Below are 22,269 nucleotides of genomic sequence, written 5' to 3'. Positions count from 1 at the left end.
TATCTATGACCTATACAGAAGTGAAGCTTTTGAGAAGCAACCACCTTAAGAAAATTTTCCTTAGTGAGAAGAGACAAAGCCACTTTTCCATGTGAAAAAACTTCAAAAGAGTGGACTTCAAACTATACAGCAAGCCTATAATGGATATGTTCTTAAGAAAACATGGCTTCTTTATTGAGGTCATTAGAATACTCAACAGAATATCTGATGGCTTTTGTCATCACACAATTCTCCCCAAATCTTTTCCTGAACAAAATGGACTATTTTCTTTATATTACACTACCTACATATTTGACATGTATATGATAGAGATGGAGGGCAGTTGCGGGGTGACATATCTCAGCGCTACACTCTCTCAACTATTTTCTTTTCGGTTCGAAAATAAGGCAAAAAGAAATACGTACATCAGCATATCATCTTTCAAATGTCTTTTTTCCTCAAATCTGATACACAAATTACATATATGAAGAAACTTTAAAAGGAGTACTAGGTGCACTTCTCCCTGTTTTCTATGAAACAATGATTTTTAACAAAATTTAAATTGACCTTAAATTCACAAAAATGAAGGCCAAAAACTCACTATGTTGCCCATATTCAGACAACATTACTCTTTGACATCTACAGGGACCCTTAGCCCAGTAAATCTCAAAACCAACCTTTTATTCATCGTGCCATTTTTGTGAAGGACCTAAGTAGACCGTAATCCTGTTTTCCATAAGTGGTCTCAAAGGTGGCATATTAATTCCCCCGTAACTTTGCCCATTTAGTAACAGGCAGCTACACACTATATATACCAAGAGAACATAGTAAAGTCCATGCTGTACAAATCCCAGTTAGACTATACATCTACTCAACATCAGCAAGACCTAATTAGCTTTCTGTGTTCATGGAAATATACAGTAACTTCTGTACTACAGTGTGAGAAGACAGGAGATAAAGGAGATCTATCAAGGAGATACCAATTTATGATGTGCAAATTGTTGCAATTCTGAGGTTTCCACCTGAAACCAAGACAAAAATCACCAAATTCAAAAAACACTACTTATGCTTAGTAGACTGAAACTCACCAACCATCTAAGCCAACAGCGGGAAACAGTTCTGGTGCTTCTGAGGAAGGGGGCTACATTAGAACTCCATTAATCTCCAACCACAAGAATATACCTCTAACATGCTGAAGTATCAAAATTTAAGGGATGTTTGTTTTTGCTGAACTTTCTCATATTTCAGTCTTTTCAACCATACTATTTTTCAGCCACCTACTCAATTTTAAAATACTGACAGACAGCAACTATGGATGACGTGGCCATTAGGCAGCCCAAAAGATATGCTGGAAGTGGGAAAAAAGGTTACACAATGGAAACTTTCTGATCAAGCAGTTACTCAGTGAAAAGTCTTAGAGCTCTGTCTTCTTTTTAAAGAAATGAAATGAGTGATGCAAACAGGGAAGTGGGGAAAAAAAGAAGAAAGAGTATGGTAAAATGTGTTAATAGTTATATGTACTTTCTGCAGCTCCAAAAAAGGTGAGTAAGGAGGAGAAAGAAGAAAAATGAGAGAACATTCACATATCCCTTGTTGATCATTGTGTAAGTGAGAGCATACCATGATGAAACAATGAAGGCCCTAATGCCCTTCTGGCTGCCAAATTCTCACGAGACAGCAATTCTTCCACACTTAAGTACTAAAGAGCTCATAAGTGGAAAAAGTAGCTTTTCTCCACAAGGCAGAGCAACAGAAGCCAAATGTACTCAAATCCCTCCTACCAATTCTAACTGTAATGAAAAATGTCTAACAGTAACACTCTATCCATATATCACCAAAAAATAACAATTCCAAGGGAAAAATACTCCACAAGCTTTAAATGCCAAGATGTGAAATTAAGAGAATAATTTTACAGAGTACGGAAGAATGCAATTTCTTTTATAAAACTACTCTCACAACTTATGATTTTTTTTTTTTAAACTTTGTAACAACCTATTTATTACATTTAAAAGGAGAGACAAACTATATGCAGTAAACATTGTGTTAACAAGATAAACATGTAGATTTATAGAATCAATATCATAGTTTCTGCCTTTAGAGATTGACTTCCAACCTTCTGACATGGTCTGGGACACCTCCCACTAGGCTAAAGCACCATCCAACCTCACCATGTACATCTCCAGGGATGATGCATTCGCAGCTTCTCCAGGCAACCTGCTCTAGCTCCTCCTCACTCTCCTAGATTCTTCTTTGCATCTAATCTGTCATGTTATCTAGATTTATCTGTGTCCATGTCCCACAGGCCAGGAAAGAGAGAGGGTAGGGAGATGGGAGTTGGGCACAAAGACTGAACAGTGGCAATGTTCTGAGGAGGAAAGTTAATTTTACTAAATATGATATCGGGAGATATCATATGAGAAGATAACACAATCACTTCCATCACTCTGCTGAACAAGCTGCTTTTGATGCAGCTCAGGACATCACAGTTGGCTTTCTGGGATTTAAGTGCTCACGTCCAGCTTTTCATTCACCAGCAACCCCAAGTCCTTCTCCTCAAGGCTGATCTCAATCCCTCATTGCCCAGCCTGTATTGGTCCCAATCCAGCTATATGACCTTGCTCTTGGCCTTGTTGAACTTCATGAGGTTCACATGATGTTCCCACCTCCCAAGTCTGTCCAGACCCCTCTGGCTGGCACCTATTGTTTTCAGTAAGTTAGTTTGGTCACGTATTCCCAATCTGCAGCTCCTTTAAAAGAAGTTTGTGGAACTTTATTTGTCAGACTACAGTCTTTATCCTGTTTTGTAGATACGTTAACATAGTTACATGCATTTCTGTATATAGTTATATACATACTTAGCTAATTAAAACACCCTCTAAGCAATTTAGATTTTTTTTTCCCCACAAGGCAAGGACAACAGGATGAGGACCTGACATGAACAGTTTGCTTTTAATGTTTTTTTAAAAATGTCAGTTTAATTGGAAATGGTTCATGTTTTTTCCACTAAGCCACATACTTGGATATCCTGCCTTCTACCTCACATTTCCCTCCTCCCCCCTCCTTCTCTTTTCCTTTTTTCCTTCCTCTCCTTTCTTCCCTTTAAGCCCCTGCCACGTGCACTGGTAGGATTTCAGTAACAGAGTTTGAAGGTTTCTAAGGGTTTAGGAGGAAAAATCTTACAATGTGACACCAATACAAAGAACATTAAATTATCAAATAATGCATTTAGCAGCAAATGACATACTCTTAATTCCTTTTAAAAGTAATGTAATATCTTACAGAATGCTATACGTATGCAGCCTTATAATCACTAATTCTTTGGAAAGTGTTTCAAGTGCTTTGTATTGAAGTTGTATATGCAACGTCTGTTCTCCCACACTTGAAACTGGGCAAACTTGCAGGGGAAAAATGAAATTTATGTGAAACTAAAATAAGAATTATACATATATCAGTATGATACCCAATGAGAAAAAACATTCATGTTGCTTAAATTCAGTTATTTCTGTATAGCTTTCTCTTCTGATATAATCTATCATATATGTAATAATAAAATCAAGGTGAAATTCAAGGATATATGATATTAACATTAGAAGTGTTGAATTTGTCCAGAAGTGTTACATGTAGATAATTCCCATTGGAAAACATTTCTAAACAAAAGGAAGTATATTATTTAACTTCCATAGTCAAGCAAATGCACGCTTCCAAGATGATTACACAGAACAATCATGAAAATGCTTATTACTTATCTATTAATGAAATAGAAATTGACGTTTTATTTGAGGGTAGAATGAAAATCCTAGACGGATATTCTCCAAGAGTGGCCTGTCCTCAGCTCAGTCGTCTTGGAAAACATTAAACAATGAGATGCAGTACACAAGAACCATCAAAAGGGAGCACTTTTGAGCTACTGAAACCATACAGTAGGCTGAAAACCACAATCTCCTAGCTACAGACAATGATACTATCTCAGGTATTTTATGTGCTAAAATGATCATTAAAAATTAAGCACCACATATAAGCTGCCATTTAGAATATTAATTTACCTTTACTAATCATCTTTTTAACTTGAGGCTAAAAGAGTTCACTTACCATTCGGATACTCAGGCTTAGCCCATGAGATGTTAAAGGAGTCAGACGAATATGACTGGGCTTTTGGAGCAGGAACACCTTCTGGCGTACTCTCATCTGTTACAGCTGTGGTAGCTTCGCTTACTGAGCATCCACCTCCAGTGCAAGCCTTAAAATATTAATCACAACAAATAAACATATTTCAGTGTAACAGCAACAGTTTTTGAACCTAGCAGTGAATTATTTCTAGTTTTATAGTTTTTACATATTTGACTTAGTAAGCCTGTGCTTTTCATAAAAGTCTTATCTTAAATTTAGCTAACTCTTATCTTAACAAAAGAAGCTACTAATGATACTCAGTTTTTAATTGCAATATTGATAGAACCTTATACTAATATTTGATTCCCAGCATTTTCCATTTGACTGAGGGTCATAATCACAGTTAGATTTCAAACTCTTTTGCAGAAACAGTTAAAGAATACTGCAGTACAATATCTATCATTTATAGGATAAAATTGTTCAGGAATTGAATGAAGAATTGTCACAACTTTCAGACAGAATATGCTAACCACCTTGTAATGAACCTAAAGAATTGTCTCACTGAATAGTCATTCAGAAAAAACAATCATACTCAGAGACTTCTGCATTTCATGACAGCAGACTGAGTGGTGTGCAGATGCAATTAAAAGAATAAAACAACACTGTATTATAAATCAATATGTAACAGTTATTATTGCATGTTTATGGATAACAGTCAAATCATTTGTATTTCAGCTACCAGGGAAAAAAAGATTGATTACACCACTTTTACATTTTGCTTGATTATGAAGCACTGCAAGATGCAAGAATTTGCAGATCGCCTCATATACTAGGCTTTTAAAATTTTACATGCAGAAACATAAGGCCACACAGCTAGCCCCTTACACGCACTGGCTTGCTGATTACTTGCACTACGAGCAATGGCAAGAGGAGAAGCTACAGAAGTTAAAAAACATATTCAAGAGTATGTAAAACTCTGTACTTGATTTAAATGTTCTTTTTTTGTTTGTTTGTTTATTTTGTTTTATTGTTTGTTTTCAATTTTATTTTTAGCAATAAACAACATCAAATTCAAATTCAATAAGGATTCAGATACAGTTTTTCATTAAAACTTATGTCATGATCTTTCTGTTTTGGCTGTATGTTGACGTAGGCAAGTAGTGCTTTCTGGATCATCAGCACACAAAGGAAAACCATCCTTACAATCCAGATCTCCAGGAATAAAATGCTTCTTCCAATCTTGTGTATATTATTTGAAAAGATTATTTTCAGTTTCTTATTTCCCAGTGTGTTTCAAATTGGTGAACAGTCAACATATTTCCTGCTCCACTTCAGAGCTGCATACCCATAGGTAAAAAATAGAACTATTTGTAAATAAGAGGCTATTTTACACATCAAGATTGTTTTGATTTCACTGGAAATTACACTCTCAACACAACTACAGAATCACTCCTGGTATTCAGTTTGGGCTATCAAATAACAAGGAAAGAATGCAAACTTAGCTTTGGGAATATACAAAAGTGGCATTCACTTTAAATGCCTTAGTGTCAGCTTAGACAGATGCTCACATAACTCTAAATATTTTCCTTATCAAAATGCTTAGGAACATCATCCTTCCAGCAAAGCCAGACTGCTCTTCAAATTATTTATCTTCTACTGACTTCACGAAGATCCAAGAAAAAGACCTCTGGAAGATCTCTTCCTCCTGTGTTCCTTGCTCCCTTGTTAAACGAGCTCCATTCAGCTCTCCTTAGCAGCAGAGGGCTTTTCAGTTCAGAAGTTCATTAACTGCAGCCTTTCTATTCATTTATTTCTTGAATTTCACGAAGATCAATTTTCGTATCTGGGAAATTTGCTGGTATATGAAGTTTCTGATTCTTCTAATGAAAATCAATAAGACAAAGCTCATCTGCATTTTAAACTGTGGTATTCTAGATTACTGCATCCAAATGCAGAGGACATCAGTGAGAGTCCAGTGATCCCACACAGTGATACTCAAAGCCATGAAATCCTACAACGACTTTGAGTCCCACTGTGCCACTCTGATCTTCACTGGAAACAGATTTGGGACAAAATTTGAAAAAATAGCAACATGTTCAGAGAGCCAAGGGACAGATGCATGCCACATAAAGAGGCCAAACAATTATCCTCCAGCCAGCACCTTAGCTAGCTTATTCACACAACACAGCAGCAAGGAGACACTCAACAGGGACATCACAAAAGCACTCAAGCCATATAAAAGGGTGTGCCACTCCAGCTAATTTTAAAGGCAGCCTTTTAGCTTTCCATTTGCTTTCAGATTGGCCTGGATCACATCCAACCAGCTTAGAGCAGGAACAGAGCAAAAGGAAATCCCTTTTGCACTAATCTAGGGAGACATGACCTTAGACTACTCAGCTGACTTTTGGAAAGAAGCATTAGACTTGTTTATAAAAGCTGTTGCAGTTGTTTACAGTACGTAGAAAAAGAATTGTTACATACTAAATGGCAGTCATCAACTGTGGAAAAAATATAACAGCATACAAAGATAAACATTTTGCTTAATGTGTCCAAACTTGTCATGTAAAAGTTGGAGTCATTGGACTGTGAGGTGCCAAAAATTCTGCTGAGTTGAGTGTTCAAAGCTGCAAATTACAATAAATCAGCCTTCAGTTTTCTCAAATAAATCTGAAACTAATTTTGTATGAATACAAAACAAAACCAACATTATCTGTGAAATGAGTAAGAACAAAAAGGCTCTAGCTCATTTTATTCAACCAAAAAACTAGAGAGCTTAAACAAGTTTCCAGAGTTGAAGTCATACTGTTATTTTTAATTGAGAGGTTTTCCCAAAATTCAAAAAAAAAAAAAACAAAAACATTAGGCCACTTTCAAGCTTCATAACTTGTAAATCTCTACTTTTACATAGTTCTCAAACTAGTCTGATAATTTCTAAATACAATGGGGCTGAATGTTTTAAAAACACCTACTCTACCATTTCCAAATATACTGGGCATCTCACGTGCTTTTGACCTGCTATATTCAAAGCTGCAAGGACTCTTAAATCTTGTAAACTGGCTATCAGAGACCATTTTATCCAGTTTAACTATCACCAAAAGAAATGCTCTTTCTTAGTTTCTTGTTACTGCTGAAGCAAATACATATATTTAGAAAACAGAAATATAAATGAATCAGAGATAAAATATAAAAATGAAGAGTTCCTAAAAATGTATTCAGTAACTCTGAGAAAAGCTGCATATATTAATAAAATAAAAACAAAATCCACACACCACTTCATTGCTTTAACTATATCCCAAAGCAGAAATATCAAACAAAGCAGCCCTGGCTCTCCAGATCCAAGCTGTTAATTCTCCCTTCATCCTCTCTCCTTGCACCTGTGTTCAGGAGCTGGGTGGGAGCAGAGCAAAGCTGTGGCACAGCAGGACATCTCAAATACTTTTGATAGTCTTGCTTGCTTCTGAAGGTTTAAACTGATTGTTGAAGTACTGTCACAGTTTTGGACATGGTATTATTTTATATGCTATACAATTAACTGCACTGAGTTGCCTAGGCACAAATGAATTAATTTCAACACAAATCTAAGCTTTAATTAGACTGAATATCCTTGCTTTTTCAAGTTCAAGTCAGATTCTTATCGCCACCCAAAGGCAGTTTATTTTTTTTTCTGTGGTGTAATATTTAGAACATTCAAGAGCATGTTAAGAAAAAAATGAATGCATACCCAGTCTACATAAATGTAAATTTATTCATAATCAAGAGCTGAATATTTTTCTATGGCATTTATCAAAGCAAATATCCTTATATAGATATTGTTATAAAATGAGCAATGGCTTAAAACCAGAGACAATCCCGTGCCTCTGTATACATGTTTTTAGGTTTTCAGTGAACTGAATCTTCTCTATTTCATCACAAAAATAAAATCACTGATAAAGAAAAGCAATAAAAAAATCTACAGTCTTTTGAAATATTTTGAACAAACAGCTACTTTACACTGAATTCTCTTCCTTTATACTATTTTCGTCTATTTGTAGCTTTTATGAAGAAAGAGAAAATTCTTACGGTAAAAAACAGAAGAAAACTTACAGCTAGTTTTATGAGGTATTCAGTGCCTGGGAAAAGGTGCCGAATAGTAAAATCCAGAAAAAGTTCTGTGCTGTTGTAGATTACATCCCATTTTGTAAAATTCTGCTCGCTGCTGGCAATATAAATAACATAGCGATCTAAGATTCCATTTAATTCTAATGGTTCTTTCCATCTGCAAATAAAAGTAAAATGTGATTAAGACTAGGAAAGAATCAGACCATACTCAAAAAATGTAAGGCTCTGTTTAGTGAACTTCGTGAGTTTTACCTCAAGAATTTGAAAACATAATTGTGCAGCCATAAAAATAAATCTAAGGCAAAGCTCTAATGCGGTATTTGTACCCAATAGATAAATGATTACAATAACACACAAAGCAGGGGCTACAAAATGGGCATATCACCAGAACCTTTCCTGCACTGAAGTTTGCAGAGGCTATGCCCATATGTAGGTTATACTGATTGCGTAAAGACAAAATGGAAATTAAGTTGGCAAGTGATAATCAGAAGGTGCACAGAACCACTAAACTAATCACTTCTATGCATTTAATCATAATAAATTTAATTTTATGTCACAAACCCTTCCCCTGATTGAACTCACTGGAATTCTTGAATAAACTGATGCACTATTGTGTTGTCAGGAAAGAAGAAATCCTTACTTACTGCACATATATTGTTCTAGAATCCAAAATTGTCAGGACTGGGGCATCTACGTGAGATGGTGGCAGCTGTGCTGTAAACAAGGTGACCTGGGAACTGTTCGTACAGCCAGCAATTGTGCAGGCGGTGAGCAGAAACTGGTGGGGTGTAAAAACGGCTAAATCTAGGGCAGAAAAAGAAAATGCAGATTGCATATTTATAATACTTTGCATATTAATTTTACCCTGTTTGTTACTTTCAGAACATAGTGAATTCAGAAAGCTCAGAGGATGGGGAACCTGTCTTTCTTAACTGCTTCAGATTTGGCCCAGAGAAGTGACAAGAAGGTCTAGGGAGCTGAAGTTGTACTGTACAATTGGGCCACCTCAACGAATTTCAGGAGAGCATTCTTGGTGCTACATACTATATTAATTTGACACAGTGACTAATACTTTGAAGAAGATCAAGTCTTGGAAAACTAGTATAGATTCGTTAATACAGATTTTATTTTTCTACAAAATGTGCTGTATACTATACAAATGTCAAGCATCAAGACATACGATTCACTCGGTGCACTTTAAGCATGAACACAAAGGCAGCTCGCTGTTGCCACCACTGTTCTCTCTTTGCCTATCAAACATTTGTAAAACATATCTCAGTAAAAGACAACCTGTCTAATACTGTAGCAAGACAACTGTTAAGTGGTTATTTTGAAGCTATCTTGATTTTCAATTACTGCAGAAAATGGTGAATAAAACACAGTATCTTTGCTGAATATTCTAAAATGCCTTGAGCTTCATATATTCTTAGGATTTGTGTACTAATAAAAGAGTGTTTATCATAAAAATTATACTAGAGGAGTAATTCAGATAGAATTTTCCAATCTTTTTTATTTTTTTTACTGCAATACAAATTACACATTTTAATGAGCAAATCCTTTAAGAAGGAATTTATGATTTAGATTTTGGCAAAAGTATAAGGTATACAAATAAAATGAGTGTGTTATAAAAGCAAATTTTAATATGCTAGAATTGTTCTCTGTTTTTGCAAGACATAATAAATGTCAGCGTTTGCAGAGCCAAATAATATCCACCTATCATTTTATGCAAAAATGTTTGAGTACAAATTAAAAATTGTAACAGAATGACCATCACTAAAGAAGAAATGCCATAGACCCATCTTCTTTCTCATTAGTTTTTCCTTTGTCTAATGTCTACCCCTGCAAAGGAATTTCCTGCTTTTGTGAGGGCAGAATGAACTCCTGCCTCTTTCTTTTCTTTTCTTTTTTTTTTTTGAAAACTCAGTTATCACACAGTTGTATCATTCTTTGAATTGAAGCACATGGCAAAATGTGAGTTAAAAGAAACAATCTTGTGACTAAACAATAAAAAAAATAAAAATCAAAGGATGCTTGTAATAGTGACATATTTAATCAACATAATGGGTTTGATTTTACCAGGGTTAAGCAGTGCTTATGTGGGTGAGAGGGGGAAGGTACACTCAGAGCAGGTGCTCCATCTAGCTCAGCAAGTGGAGAAAGTGAAACCCACACATCACCTTCCTGCATCCCTTCTTCCTCCCCACTGACGTCAAAGAAACCACAAAAGATAGAAGTGAAGAAGGAAATCTCTGAGATAAATCTGATACTTCATGTTCTGTGTGGGCAAACAAGTGACCAGTAGGAATTTACTTTTCCAAACACACAGCCAAAAGCAAATCTGTTGCACCAATTTAAATAACATCTTTGTAAACAATAAATAAAGCCAATGCTGTCTTACAGTGCTACTGTCAGTCTGAATACAGTATACAATGGAAAGCAGAAGAGAGAAAGGGAATTTCTCCTTTTTCATTTGCTTGTGGTAAATGAATCTTTTCCTTATACTGACTTTTGGGATTTCATTAGGCCAGATATTTTTTTCTCAACTTCACAGAAAGTCCCTCATCAAGGAACTGTTTTTTTGAAAAGCAGCTTTTACTGAAACCTTGATTTGATGCACACTTCAGTTCGTGAGACTATCTACATAAATAAGGGTCTCTGGAAGTACCTACTTAAATTTGAACAGGAAGGAATTTGTGAAGGATTAAGAGAATGGAAGATGGAAAATATTTTATTTCCCTTCCTGAAAAAAAAAAAAAATCAGTAAGAAACTTCTAGTTATTCTGCTCATCTCAGTGGCTGGAATGGAAAACACAAAAAGAGATGACAGGGAAATGAGAAAAAAAATTAAAGAAAAAAATGAAGTTAGAAGCAGACAGAAGAAAACACAGAAATGAGAGACTGAGGAATGTTACACAAAGTATGAGTTGATAAATATCGGTCAATAAAAATCTCTCCATAGACTTCATCAAAGATGATAAGCCCGCAGTATAGTGTAGGCTACATCTCTTTAAACTTAGAACTAGAAACTGACAAACTAAACAACTAAAATCATGTTAAATTGTAATTGATGCAATTATTTGGCACGGTCTGATCTGGCAGATATTTTCCTGTTTAAAGTTCAAGGTGTTTCATAATGGATAAATGAATTCAAATAACTACATACATGAACATGAATCAGAATGCAGAGTAAGGAGGTTCTTAAAACTACACAGCCACTGTTTGTCAAGGTCCTCTAGCAACAACGCCTTGTTTTCCATTTGCTTGATTGCATGATTTGCATAAGATCAAATGTAGGCAATTGTGGACATGAAAAACAGATCACTCTCAGACATTAGAAATAGATCCACAAGCATTATCTAGAATTTTGTTACAAGAAAATGCACTGCAGTGAATGGAAACCTTGGTGATTAATGTCAAACAAACTATAATTTACAACATAGTATGTGAATTATATGTTATTTTACAATTGATTTCATGCTGCTGCTGGAAGAATTTCATTGATCTCAATCGACAAAATGAATCCAATAAGCAGAGAATTTTTTTTTTTTTTTAAACTCACAGCAAAAACTTTTTTTTTTTTTAAATTTACACTAGGAAACTAAAGAGCTATTATTTTGCTTGATCATGCTTTATTTGTTCCTCAATTTCAGCCCCCTCTTTTATTTTCAAATAACAGGATATACTTCTTATAGCAATTTTCCAGTAAGTATTCTCTGAAATCACTGATTTCTTATCAAAATTATGCTAAATTTAAAAATTACATAAGTTTACTAGGAAAAGCCTAAATTCAGAATTTTATCTTGTATTCATTTCTGGACTTAGAAAGGCAAAGAAAACCAAAGGGCAAACATAAAAGACATAAAAAACAAAACAAGAAAACTGAAATAGAAATATGCATATGTTCATCTGTTTTAAGATTGCAACTTACTTCCCTTACAATCCCAACCCCCACCTTTTTGCAGGGAGTTGGAGGGGGAAAACAATGCAAGGAGGGGAGGTACCAACCTGCCTTCTCACCTCTTTGACCTCAAAGGCAATAAAAACGAACTAAATGCTTTTCCAACTCATATGTCAGGAAGAGAATTGCTAACTATACTTGCTATCATTAAAATTGACATTTGCATACCACTATATTTATTATGTATGTAGTATGCATGGAACTCCCTACACTAAGGCAGCTATCTACCTATTGTGCTTGGTATATATCCAGTTTCTAATAACCACAAACATAAGTTATCATGGTACAATCAATGCATAAGACAGAAAGAATAAAGAACAACCCTGTTTGGATGGTGAATAAGAACACTTTTTGCTTTGATCAAACTTAATGGGCAGTCATGGAAAAATAACATGCAACAGCACAATGCTTCTTTTAGCAGAGAATTTGAGAGATTTTGCTGAGATTGAGAATAAAAAAAAAGTAGATTAAAGAATACAGAAAATGAAGATTTAAGAACTTTACTCAAAATATGAACTTTTACAGTCAGTGTTAGAATCCATCATGATTCAAAAGTAATAGTACTATTGTCTACAATGTTTTAAGTTATCTGCACTCTGCAATATTCTGCGCTCAAGTTTAAAGCAAAAGAATCACATACCCTTTTCTTTCTCCTCTTCCTCTATTTCCTCTTTTTCACCTCTTTTTTCACACCTTCCCTCTCTCCCCCTGCCCCAGTTTCAGGCAGCTATTGTAAGGACCAGAATTGACAACGTACTGCCCTGGTGAGTGCTCAGTTGAAAAGTGACTTGTGGAAGGAACCCCACATAGTTTCTCTCAGGAAAATAATTGAGAGAATAGCTTTCCCATTGCTATATTCATAGGAAAATAATACGACAGCACCATGGCATGGGATTGTTAGCAGCACAGCAAAGCAAGCCTGCTGAGAGAGTGTGAAGGTGAAAAACTTCCAAGGAATTCCCAATCACCATGTTTTTATGTAGACAGACTGTAAGCCTTCTTCAGCTAATCGCTCACATCCTTAATCTGTTCTCTGCTCTCCTTCCTCATAATTTGTTAAACTAACTCACAGTTACTAAATATTTAATTAGATTATAAACTCTTTGGTACCATAAATTCACATCACCAAGTTACAGTGATGTCACATTTGAGTTTTATACACTACAATTAAAAGAAGAAAAAAAAGAATCATAGAGGAGATGCCAAGATGACATTACCAGGTTTGCTCTGCTGGATATCATTAGTGGTTCTTGCCCTTCCACCATTTTCTGAAAGCAAGCAACACTTATATACAACTTTCAGTACACTATATTCTGTTTCCTGTTTCTATAAAATAACAATCACTTAATTACATTGATTCTTTAAGAATCATCATTCATGTATAATCTCCTCTGGGAAGGTTTAATACTAGCACTGCACCTTTTAACCAGATGTCCTGTAAACCTCATGCTGTACTCGACACTCCTACAAAAACAGGTCATCACAAATGACACTGCTGCATATTAGGGCAACTCAATCAACCTCAAGGTAACAATGTGCATATGTGTCTGGCTAAAGAGCCTAGGAATGAATAGACTTCTACATGTGGAAGTGAGTCATTAATTGAAGAAAAGAATTATCTTCCAGAACAGTAGCAACTTTTGCTGGACAACAGCCATTAATGAAGATTGTTCCAGAATTAGAATTACAAAAATTCTGTGAACCCTCTAGAAATAAGGACAAGAAATAGAGGAAGAGAACACAAACGTATTCACAAATGATTATTTTCAGGAAGAAAACCATAAGTTGTTGTTCTGCTCTCTAAGCAGCAAAGATTTTGACATAATGGTATATGAATGTTGCTTCTAGCTGACCAGTAATGCTGATGTATTTTAGAAGCTATTTGCTTGGCAATAAATATTGCTTGTTTTCTAAATTACCTGTAGAGGATAAATTCTTATTTCAGTTGAGATTTATATGCAACAGAAGAGTTCAGAGCATTGTGCAAAAACAGATATCATGCAAGAGCACCAAAAGTAAGACTGTCGCGTTGGCGTGTATAATATTCAAGAAGAAATACTTTTCAGCACACATGTAAAACAAGAATCTTTATCATTTCAGTTTGCAATGATTTCAAAGATGTAGCTACTACATATACATTGAAAAGTCACAGTCTCAGTTTTGGAAAAGTATCACTTTTCCAAAATACTCAGATGTTTTGAACTATGTTTTAATAGCAAAGATTTAAAAGCCCATTTTTTTCCCCAATGCTTGCTAACAGTGTATCTTGGTTATACTTTTATTATTCCTAACTATAAGAAAAAGCTTTCTACCATTTATCAGCCCAAACTCTTCTAATTATTTGAGCCTAAACTCATTCCTCAAATACTAGCTTTCATCTTGCTCCATTCACAAGTTGACATTAGCTTCTACTCCTGATCGTTTTATCTTCTCCTTTGTTTCTTGCACAAACTTTTATTCTTAATCTTACCCTTTGCAATGTATACAACTCTTTTTTGTTAAACCCACATTATTTTTTCTCTGCAAAAGCTGAACTACAAGTGTTCCAATCTTTCATTTCTAAAGCCAGGTCCCCCAAGATAGCTACTAGATGTACACAGGTTGCTCTGAAAGTAATATTACCTATTCATTTCCATGGAAACCTCAAGAAATACAAAGAACACAATAAGACTATTTGATAGAGTAAATTCTCAGCTACAAAACACCACTTCTCAATATATTCACCACCATTAGCTATGCATTTTTGCCAACAATGAACAAGAGCCCAAGAGCCTGCATGCCACACCCCTAAAAATCACTATGGCCATCTAGAACATGAATTGTCTTTCATACTGCTGTCACCACTGGTGAAACACATCACCCACTGCCTCAGTGTGCTCACATCCACTGTTTGGTCTCCACAACATACAGTAAGCATCAATGAATGTCAGTGGGTGCTATTTTTCTACATGGAAGAATTCATTGACACACCTTTGCTTCCTATGGGCTTCCATGTCAGACATTCTTTCAGAGCGTCCATCTGCTGCCACCTGTCACATGGCAACAAAATATAATGGAATGTTGGTGGGAAGATTGACAGCAATCTCTGCTGTCACACCACCTGCTGTCTCTGACGCTGTGGACCAACATAATAAAAAGGCAAAGCTCTACTTTGAGTTTGTTCTCATACTCCATTTAGGACACATCAGCTTGAAATGATGAAAGAGCTCAGCTGAAGAAAACTCGGTTCATATGGAGTGCCACAGACCACACTGCTTAGAAAAAGTGGAAGCAAAGCATCAGACAAGTACCGTTAGACTTATTTTTCAATCCTCTACCTCCAATTAGCCTTCCTATGTGAGTACAGTCATCACAGTGGGAGATGCTTCAGGCCTTTTATAATCTTTGTGGCCCTCCTCTGGACTTCTTCTAGGAGATCCCTGTCTTTTTTGAACTAGGGAGTCCAGAACTGGAAACAGTATTCTAAATATGGCCTCATCAGGGCAGAGTAGAGAGAATGATCACCTCACTGCTGGCCATGCTCTTTTTAATGCATGCCAGGATACCACTGATCTTCATGGCCACAAGGGCAGACTGCTGGCTCATGGCCAACCTGCTGCCCCCAACACACAGACCCAGCAAATGAGAAAAAGGGAAAAAATATTTTTTAATATTTTTGCCACTGTATTAACTTCAATTTTATGTTCTCAACTGGAAAATAAATTTGTGCTAGACAAGTATATTCCAAATCTGAATATCATATGTGTTGCTATAAAACTGGAACAAACTCGGATTCTTATCATTATGACCAAGAAACTACTGGCTCTATCAGAAGTACATCCTGTACTCCCAAGTAATTTCAGTCTTGCTGCAGTAAGAAAACCAAAATTCAGATTCACCTTAGATTTGGTTCTCAGTTGATAGTACCAAGTTAAGAAAAGTGCCTGACTGCCACTTTTACAGTCCTCTGAAAAACACATCTGAATGTGCAGCTGTAGTAACAGAATCTAGTGAGATGTTAAGTTCTGTAAGAATATATGTTAAATAATACAGCAACTGTTACTAACCGTTTTCTATAAATCAATAGTGTAGTCTTATCTGGAATAGCATATATTACAGAATGCAGAAATAAAGGCTGTCTGGAAAATGGCAGTGAGAAAGCACAAGCATACAAATACTCTCTTAGGGAGGCAGACTGAAAAAAAAAAAACAACTTGAGAAAAGGAAACTTAAATACCACACAGATATATAAGTGCTACATAGAAAAGTAATTGGGTTCCTGTGTTCCCATGAATTCCATTTCAACAACATAGGAAAAAAAAAAGACATCCAATAAATTCAGGAAGTGCAATTTTCAGAAAAAACTCACTACACCAAAAATCACAGAACAACTCCCGTTGACAGGAAGATTCAGCTTCATCTTTATAAAACAAATTCTGGAGAAGAAACAGCAAATATCAGCATTATCCTTTTAAACCATTTATATAAGCATCACTGTAATTTCCAAACGTGGGAACAGAGCCGCAGAAAGATTTCTATACTTCTCTCTCTGTATCTGAAACTGCTTACAACTCCACAACACTTTTTTGGTGTTGTTTTCTTGCCTAAGCTAATGAAAAAAGGGAAGGGAAGAAGAAAATGAATGTAAAAAAAACAATTTATTTTTACTAAAAAAAATCTACTTGTAGATTTTTGTAGTAGTATTTATTCAATAAATATGTAGTATTTATTGAAATTGAATACGTATACTAAATCTCAAATACAATTTTAATCTGAAAATTATTATTTTAGTCGAATAAATATTAACCTCCCCAAAACATGCATTAAGAAACTTGGGAACAGCAGACACAGACCAGACGCTAAAATCTAATTAAGAAAAATATGACAATATCCAGGTTAAAATGGTATCAAGTAAAGATTTAGATTATAGGTTCATAGATAATAACATTTGTTTAGCAAAATATGCATTTTAAACCTCTGTTATGGGTAACTCGTTCCATCATTTTTTGCAGTACCAATGCAAGATGATTAGAAAATACCTCTCACCATCCAGACAAGGCATCATGGGATTTAAGAGTTTCAACAGAAGAAATACTAACACCTACTAACATCTTTCTAGGACCAGAACAGCTCTGTATATATGAATTATGGTGTTTTGGTTTTTTTTTTGCTTGCTTGTTTGTTTTAATTACTGTAGTACTGGAACAGGAATAGTGGGAGGACTCAGCTTCTGAGTACCACTCCTATATAGGACAATTTACAGCAAGTTAGATCTGTTGCAAGACCACAAAAGCTTTTGCTGGTTGCAGAATTATCAACACTGTAAAATATACTGTACTCCTACCTGCTTTCCTCTGTTCTTACCAGAAAAAAATCAACCCCAGCTTCTGAGCACTGACAGGGGCAACATGTAGTTGGAGAAAATTATTTGGATTTCTTTTTACCTTTTTTTTTTTTCCTTCAAGTTCTCTTCTTTTACATAGATTTTCAATGCACACGTCCAAAAGGGGGGGAAAAATCCCTAAAAAGCCCAATTCTTTTTTTTTTTTTTTTTTAACTTGACATGTTGCACTACCCAGTCATGTTGGGTAGTGTCAGCAATGTCATCAGATAACAACTGCCAAAACCTGATGTGATCCATTAAACTGGGATTACCAGAATAAATCACTTTTGTAGGTAAACAGATCATAGGTGGAGCAGTCAGCTACTCTGTATTACGGCATATCTATAGGATGTGCAGATTAAGATATAACATTCAGAGGCTTGTTCTCATTTGTGAAGTGCTTTTCAACCATAACTCAAGAGTAAGGAGCCACCAAACAGTTATAATGGCATAAACTATCATCAGGGAAAAATACAAATCGATCAGTGCCAGTGATATAAAAGAAAGAGCATGCATTTGTCCCCACTCTCATAAATTCAGTGGTTGTTGCAGGCTTTTTCTCTATCCCGCACGTAGTTTATTAATAACAGTGACTATCATAAATAATAATAACGCGGAGTAGTTTATTTCAAGATGAATGCACTTATTATCTATTGGTCCTCTCCCTTATTTCTTACATATTGTCTATATTCCTCCTGTAAATGGTAGGGGAAAAGTCAGTTTAATTTACTGTTTGAAGTTTATGCCCTTTAATTGGCTAAGAAAGTTGTCTATGTAGGATCCCTGAAATATCTGCATATCTTAACTGGCATGTTAAGCTTGTACAAAGGAGGTATAGAATTTACATTCTACTGCATATTATAAATAAGTAATAAGAACAGATTAGAGTTATGCATTTACGCCTACTAGTGAGAGAGAGATGCATAATTCACAAGTGGCAAGCCCTTCAGAGACTTTTGTATTTCACCCCAACCCTCTCCGCCTCCAAACCTGCGCATGTAGTACATTGCATAATTTCCAATCCTAATGTTTCACAAAGGTGGTTGTTCATATTTTTTTTTCCTGTTCCAAGTCTATTTACATTTTATAAGCACTACCACCTCTTTCACTTGCAAAAAAAGCAACAGATACTGTATCTTAGTACTCTTTCTTGTATATGTATCTGCTGTGTATTACTATGTCAGTGTTATCTTTCCCAGTTCTCCCATACAATCAAGGGCATGATTGTAAGAGTCAGATGTGACATGGAAGTGGTTTCAGAGGTAAACTGAAATTAACTGCCAGAGTAAACTGAAGCTCTCAATTTACAAAGAGAACACAGAACTTTCAACTAGACCATTATTACACTTTATAGTTACCACGATGTACTATTCTTCTTTTTGGATCTCCTGAAAGAACATTTCAAGACAACGTTCATTCCCAATCACGTCCTCAATTTCTCAGCTGAAGCATATTACCAGTGTCTACTGTGAGCATAATTTATAGATGCCACATGAAGACCACGGAATTCATAAGAACCAGCTGCTTCCACCAAAGCAATTCTACCTCTAAAATGTACTGTTACCTGGTGATAAAGTATAGGAATAAGGAATTATTTTAGTCTAGCTGTGTCCAAGCATTTTCATTCTCTGGATGCAACACTACTGTATAAAACAAAGTATCTCCTAATGAGACCTCACCAGGGACAGACTCTGGTAAAAGAAGCCTTCTTACAATGTCTCTGAACCATCTACAAGTATATATTGAGTTTCCCAGGTGTTTTTTGTTTTGTTTTTCCCCTCTGCCCTCTGTGCAAACATTTTAAAATATGTTCTAGCTTTAATTGCCATCTTCTTATTCTGACTCTTTCATCTCTGCCATGCAACTTCTTTTTGTAGTTAGGCTAAGATGCGTATCTCACTTTTTCCGGTAACATTCGTTCTGATTTTTTTTTTTTATAATTTTATTTTTCAATTTCTTCATTGTTCCTCACTCTGAGTTTTCCTTGACAAACATTCTATGTACTTTGCCTGCTAACTTAGGAGAAAAACATCATTATACATGCATTTTAATTTCCATTGCAATTTGATAGTTTGCAATTAATTCGCTACAATGGTATTAAATCCTAACAGCCATTATCTCAACAACTCAAAACATAGCATTTGAAAAGAAAATAACACTTTCACTTTTAAGAAAAGCAACAGGCACCAAAATTATCTAGACGTGTAGAAGATCATTCATATCCTTGAACTGATGAAAAAGCTACAATTTCAGCTCAAGAGAATGTTCTTGTAAATTGGATTAAATTATTATTCCTTCATCAGAAAACAGGCAACAATATTCAAATTAAGCATAAACAAACTCTGAAGTAGAAGTCAGTACGAAATTTCATTTTCAGAAGGAAGCTATTGACATTCTATAGCAACGTGGGTTACTTTCAACTGATACTTTCCTTAATTTATTACATTTCTCCCAGAAAAGACTAGAGAAGATTTCACCACTTATGTATCCTTTGCATGAACTACCTCAGTCTAGCCAATCATCCTGGACAGACAAGCAATTCCATAATACGGACCTAGAATCTTCCAACAAGTCATATACTTTAATCATTTCCAAATACCATTTCCATTGAATAAATCTACTAACAGAGGGGATGCAAATCTAGTCATCCACTGTTTTAACAAGAAGGCATTCAACTGTTGGCAGAATTTCCACATACGCAGACAAACTTCCAAATGATGGATTTTCATTTTATCATTTTTACAGAACAATTTCTTATCATGTATCAGTTTGTACCACAGAAATATGTACTATATAATTCAAAAGATCACAATGAAATCTTGATATTGAGATCTTGCATGTTTTTTCTATTAGCAATACATATATTTAAAACATACTTTATCTTAGCTGTCTCTGCTATCTATTTAGCACTGATTCCAAACACTCAAATTTATACTGACTAGAAAATTTTAAAAATCAAAATATTAAAAAAAATCCTCCAATATATTTCTGTAAAATTGTACAAATTTATGCATCCCCTTTGATGGAAACCAGAAATGCCCACAGAAAGAACACAGAAACTTACTGATTAAAGTGATTAAATCACAAATTAAAGCTAGAAGATGCTAACAATGCATTTCCAGATACCAAATACAGACAGTATATTATGTATTATCATCAGTATAATAATAATTTATTGTCTTACAGACCTTGAGCAATCTCTCCTTAACAGAATGATTGAACAGAACTGTTTTTAAATTAGAAATGCTTATTTTCATGTAGCCATAACTATCCCTACGAATGCAACAAACAAGCAAACAAAAAACATACTGCAAATTCGACATAAATGTGCATCTTGGTGTACATAACCTTAATTTGTTACTCTACACAATTAAAAACAACAAGAATAGAAAGAGAAAATAAGAGAAAATTCCCAGCAGCTTTTGAAGTCAAACTAAAACCTATGTAAAATGCTTCAATCATTCATTCAAATAGATTGTCATAAAAATACAATATTTCATGGAAGACTAGTGGAAAGATGATGGAGTTCAGTACTGACTAAAAGGCTATTAAGCTTTATGTAAACAATTTAGGTGATCAGTGTAGAAACCTCAGATTTCTAACAGTGACTGAACAGGAGAGGAAGTATTCTAGATTGCTTTTCGTGCCTTTTATGGGATGATTTATGCCTTAAATATTCTTCTATATAACTTAGGAGGACAGGAACACAGATTTTGTAGGAAAAAAACCAACAAAAAACAACAGGAATCCTCCTGCAAACATTCAAACCATCAACTACTATTTAAGTCAAACTTATATGAAACTCCTTTATGGCTTTGTACCACATAGACTTGCATTCTTCACATACAAAAGACAACTTGTGAAAGTATGAAAAATACCTAGGAAGGTCTGAGCCTACAATAACAGAAGACAACATTAAATCAGTGAAACAACTTAGAACCATCAGTTGTACAGAAGATGCTCTCAGATCAACTGAAAGAACAAATCTGAAACGTGCAAACCAAAAAGATTCACCTCTCATAAAATTGTCTAGCTATAGTTTTCTGGTTTTTCAGTAACCAACTTATTAAAATTATCTAAGTAATGGTAATTACTGACTACCCTCACGATCACGCAGTTTGTAAAAACCAAAGAAAAGAAGAACCCTTTGCTGAAGATCCTCCAAAAGTGTTATTGTAGTGCTACCTGCCTAGACTTTGTCATCGTTTCTTAATGTCCCACCAGTGCTACTGAAAAGTTGGGACGTAGTGGATACAGAGAGAAGAATCTGTGACGAGGGAATGCTAAAGAACAAAGCATGTTCTGTCCAGACAGAATAATTATTGCAGCTGATAAACTAACAGAGTCTGCAATAGCTGCATGAAAGAAGGTATTTATCTTAAATTAAATATAAAATTCCATTGCAGTTCAGGACCACATGGTTCTAAATAAGTGAGGAAAAATGCAAGTAGGTTTTCCACGGGACCAAGAAAATCATGGAGAAAAGCTTCGTTACACAGCTAGTAATATCAAAAACGCCCCAATCTTTCCATACCTATCAAATTAAAGGTGAGTTACATCCATATGAATGGATATCAGGAGAGGAGAGTACACTTGGCCATAGTCCATCTCTCCAAGAGGTATCAGATCTTTATTTACATGACGTGAGCATTAGCTAAAATTAAGCATAAACCATTTAACAAGGGTGTGAAAAAGATTCTGGCAAAAAAAATAAGGAAAGCAGAAATATTTTCTTCTTTTATAATCATACGATTTTAAATTGGAC

General features: G+C 35.1%; 1 protein-coding gene across 1 annotated transcript in view; it reads right to left on the bottom strand.

The window, feature by feature from the left end:
- Window positions 1-22,269, bottom strand: part of USH2A (usherin) — a 389,040-nt gene that overhangs the window by 179,387 nt on the left and 187,384 nt on the right. The window contains exons 33-35 of the mRNA XM_031595830.2: window positions 8,829-8,988; window positions 8,170-8,341; window positions 4,069-4,216 (exon numbers count right to left, since the gene is read on the bottom strand). Of these exons, the coding sequence (XP_031451690.2) occupies window positions 4,069-4,216; window positions 8,170-8,341; window positions 8,829-8,988 (480 nt within the window). The remainder of the gene's footprint in view (window positions 1-4,068; window positions 4,217-8,169; window positions 8,342-8,828; window positions 8,989-22,269) is intronic.

The sequence above is a fragment of the Phasianus colchicus genome, chromosome 2 (genome assembly GCF_987193195.1).
Source record: "Phasianus colchicus chromosome 2, bPhaCol1.hap1.1, whole genome shotgun sequence".
In the NCBI taxonomy this organism is placed as follows: domain Eukaryota; kingdom Metazoa; phylum Chordata; class Aves; order Galliformes; family Phasianidae; genus Phasianus; species Phasianus colchicus.
The sequence above is the reverse complement of the archived record's forward strand: the minus strand, read 5'-3'. Positions and strand labels throughout refer to the sequence as shown.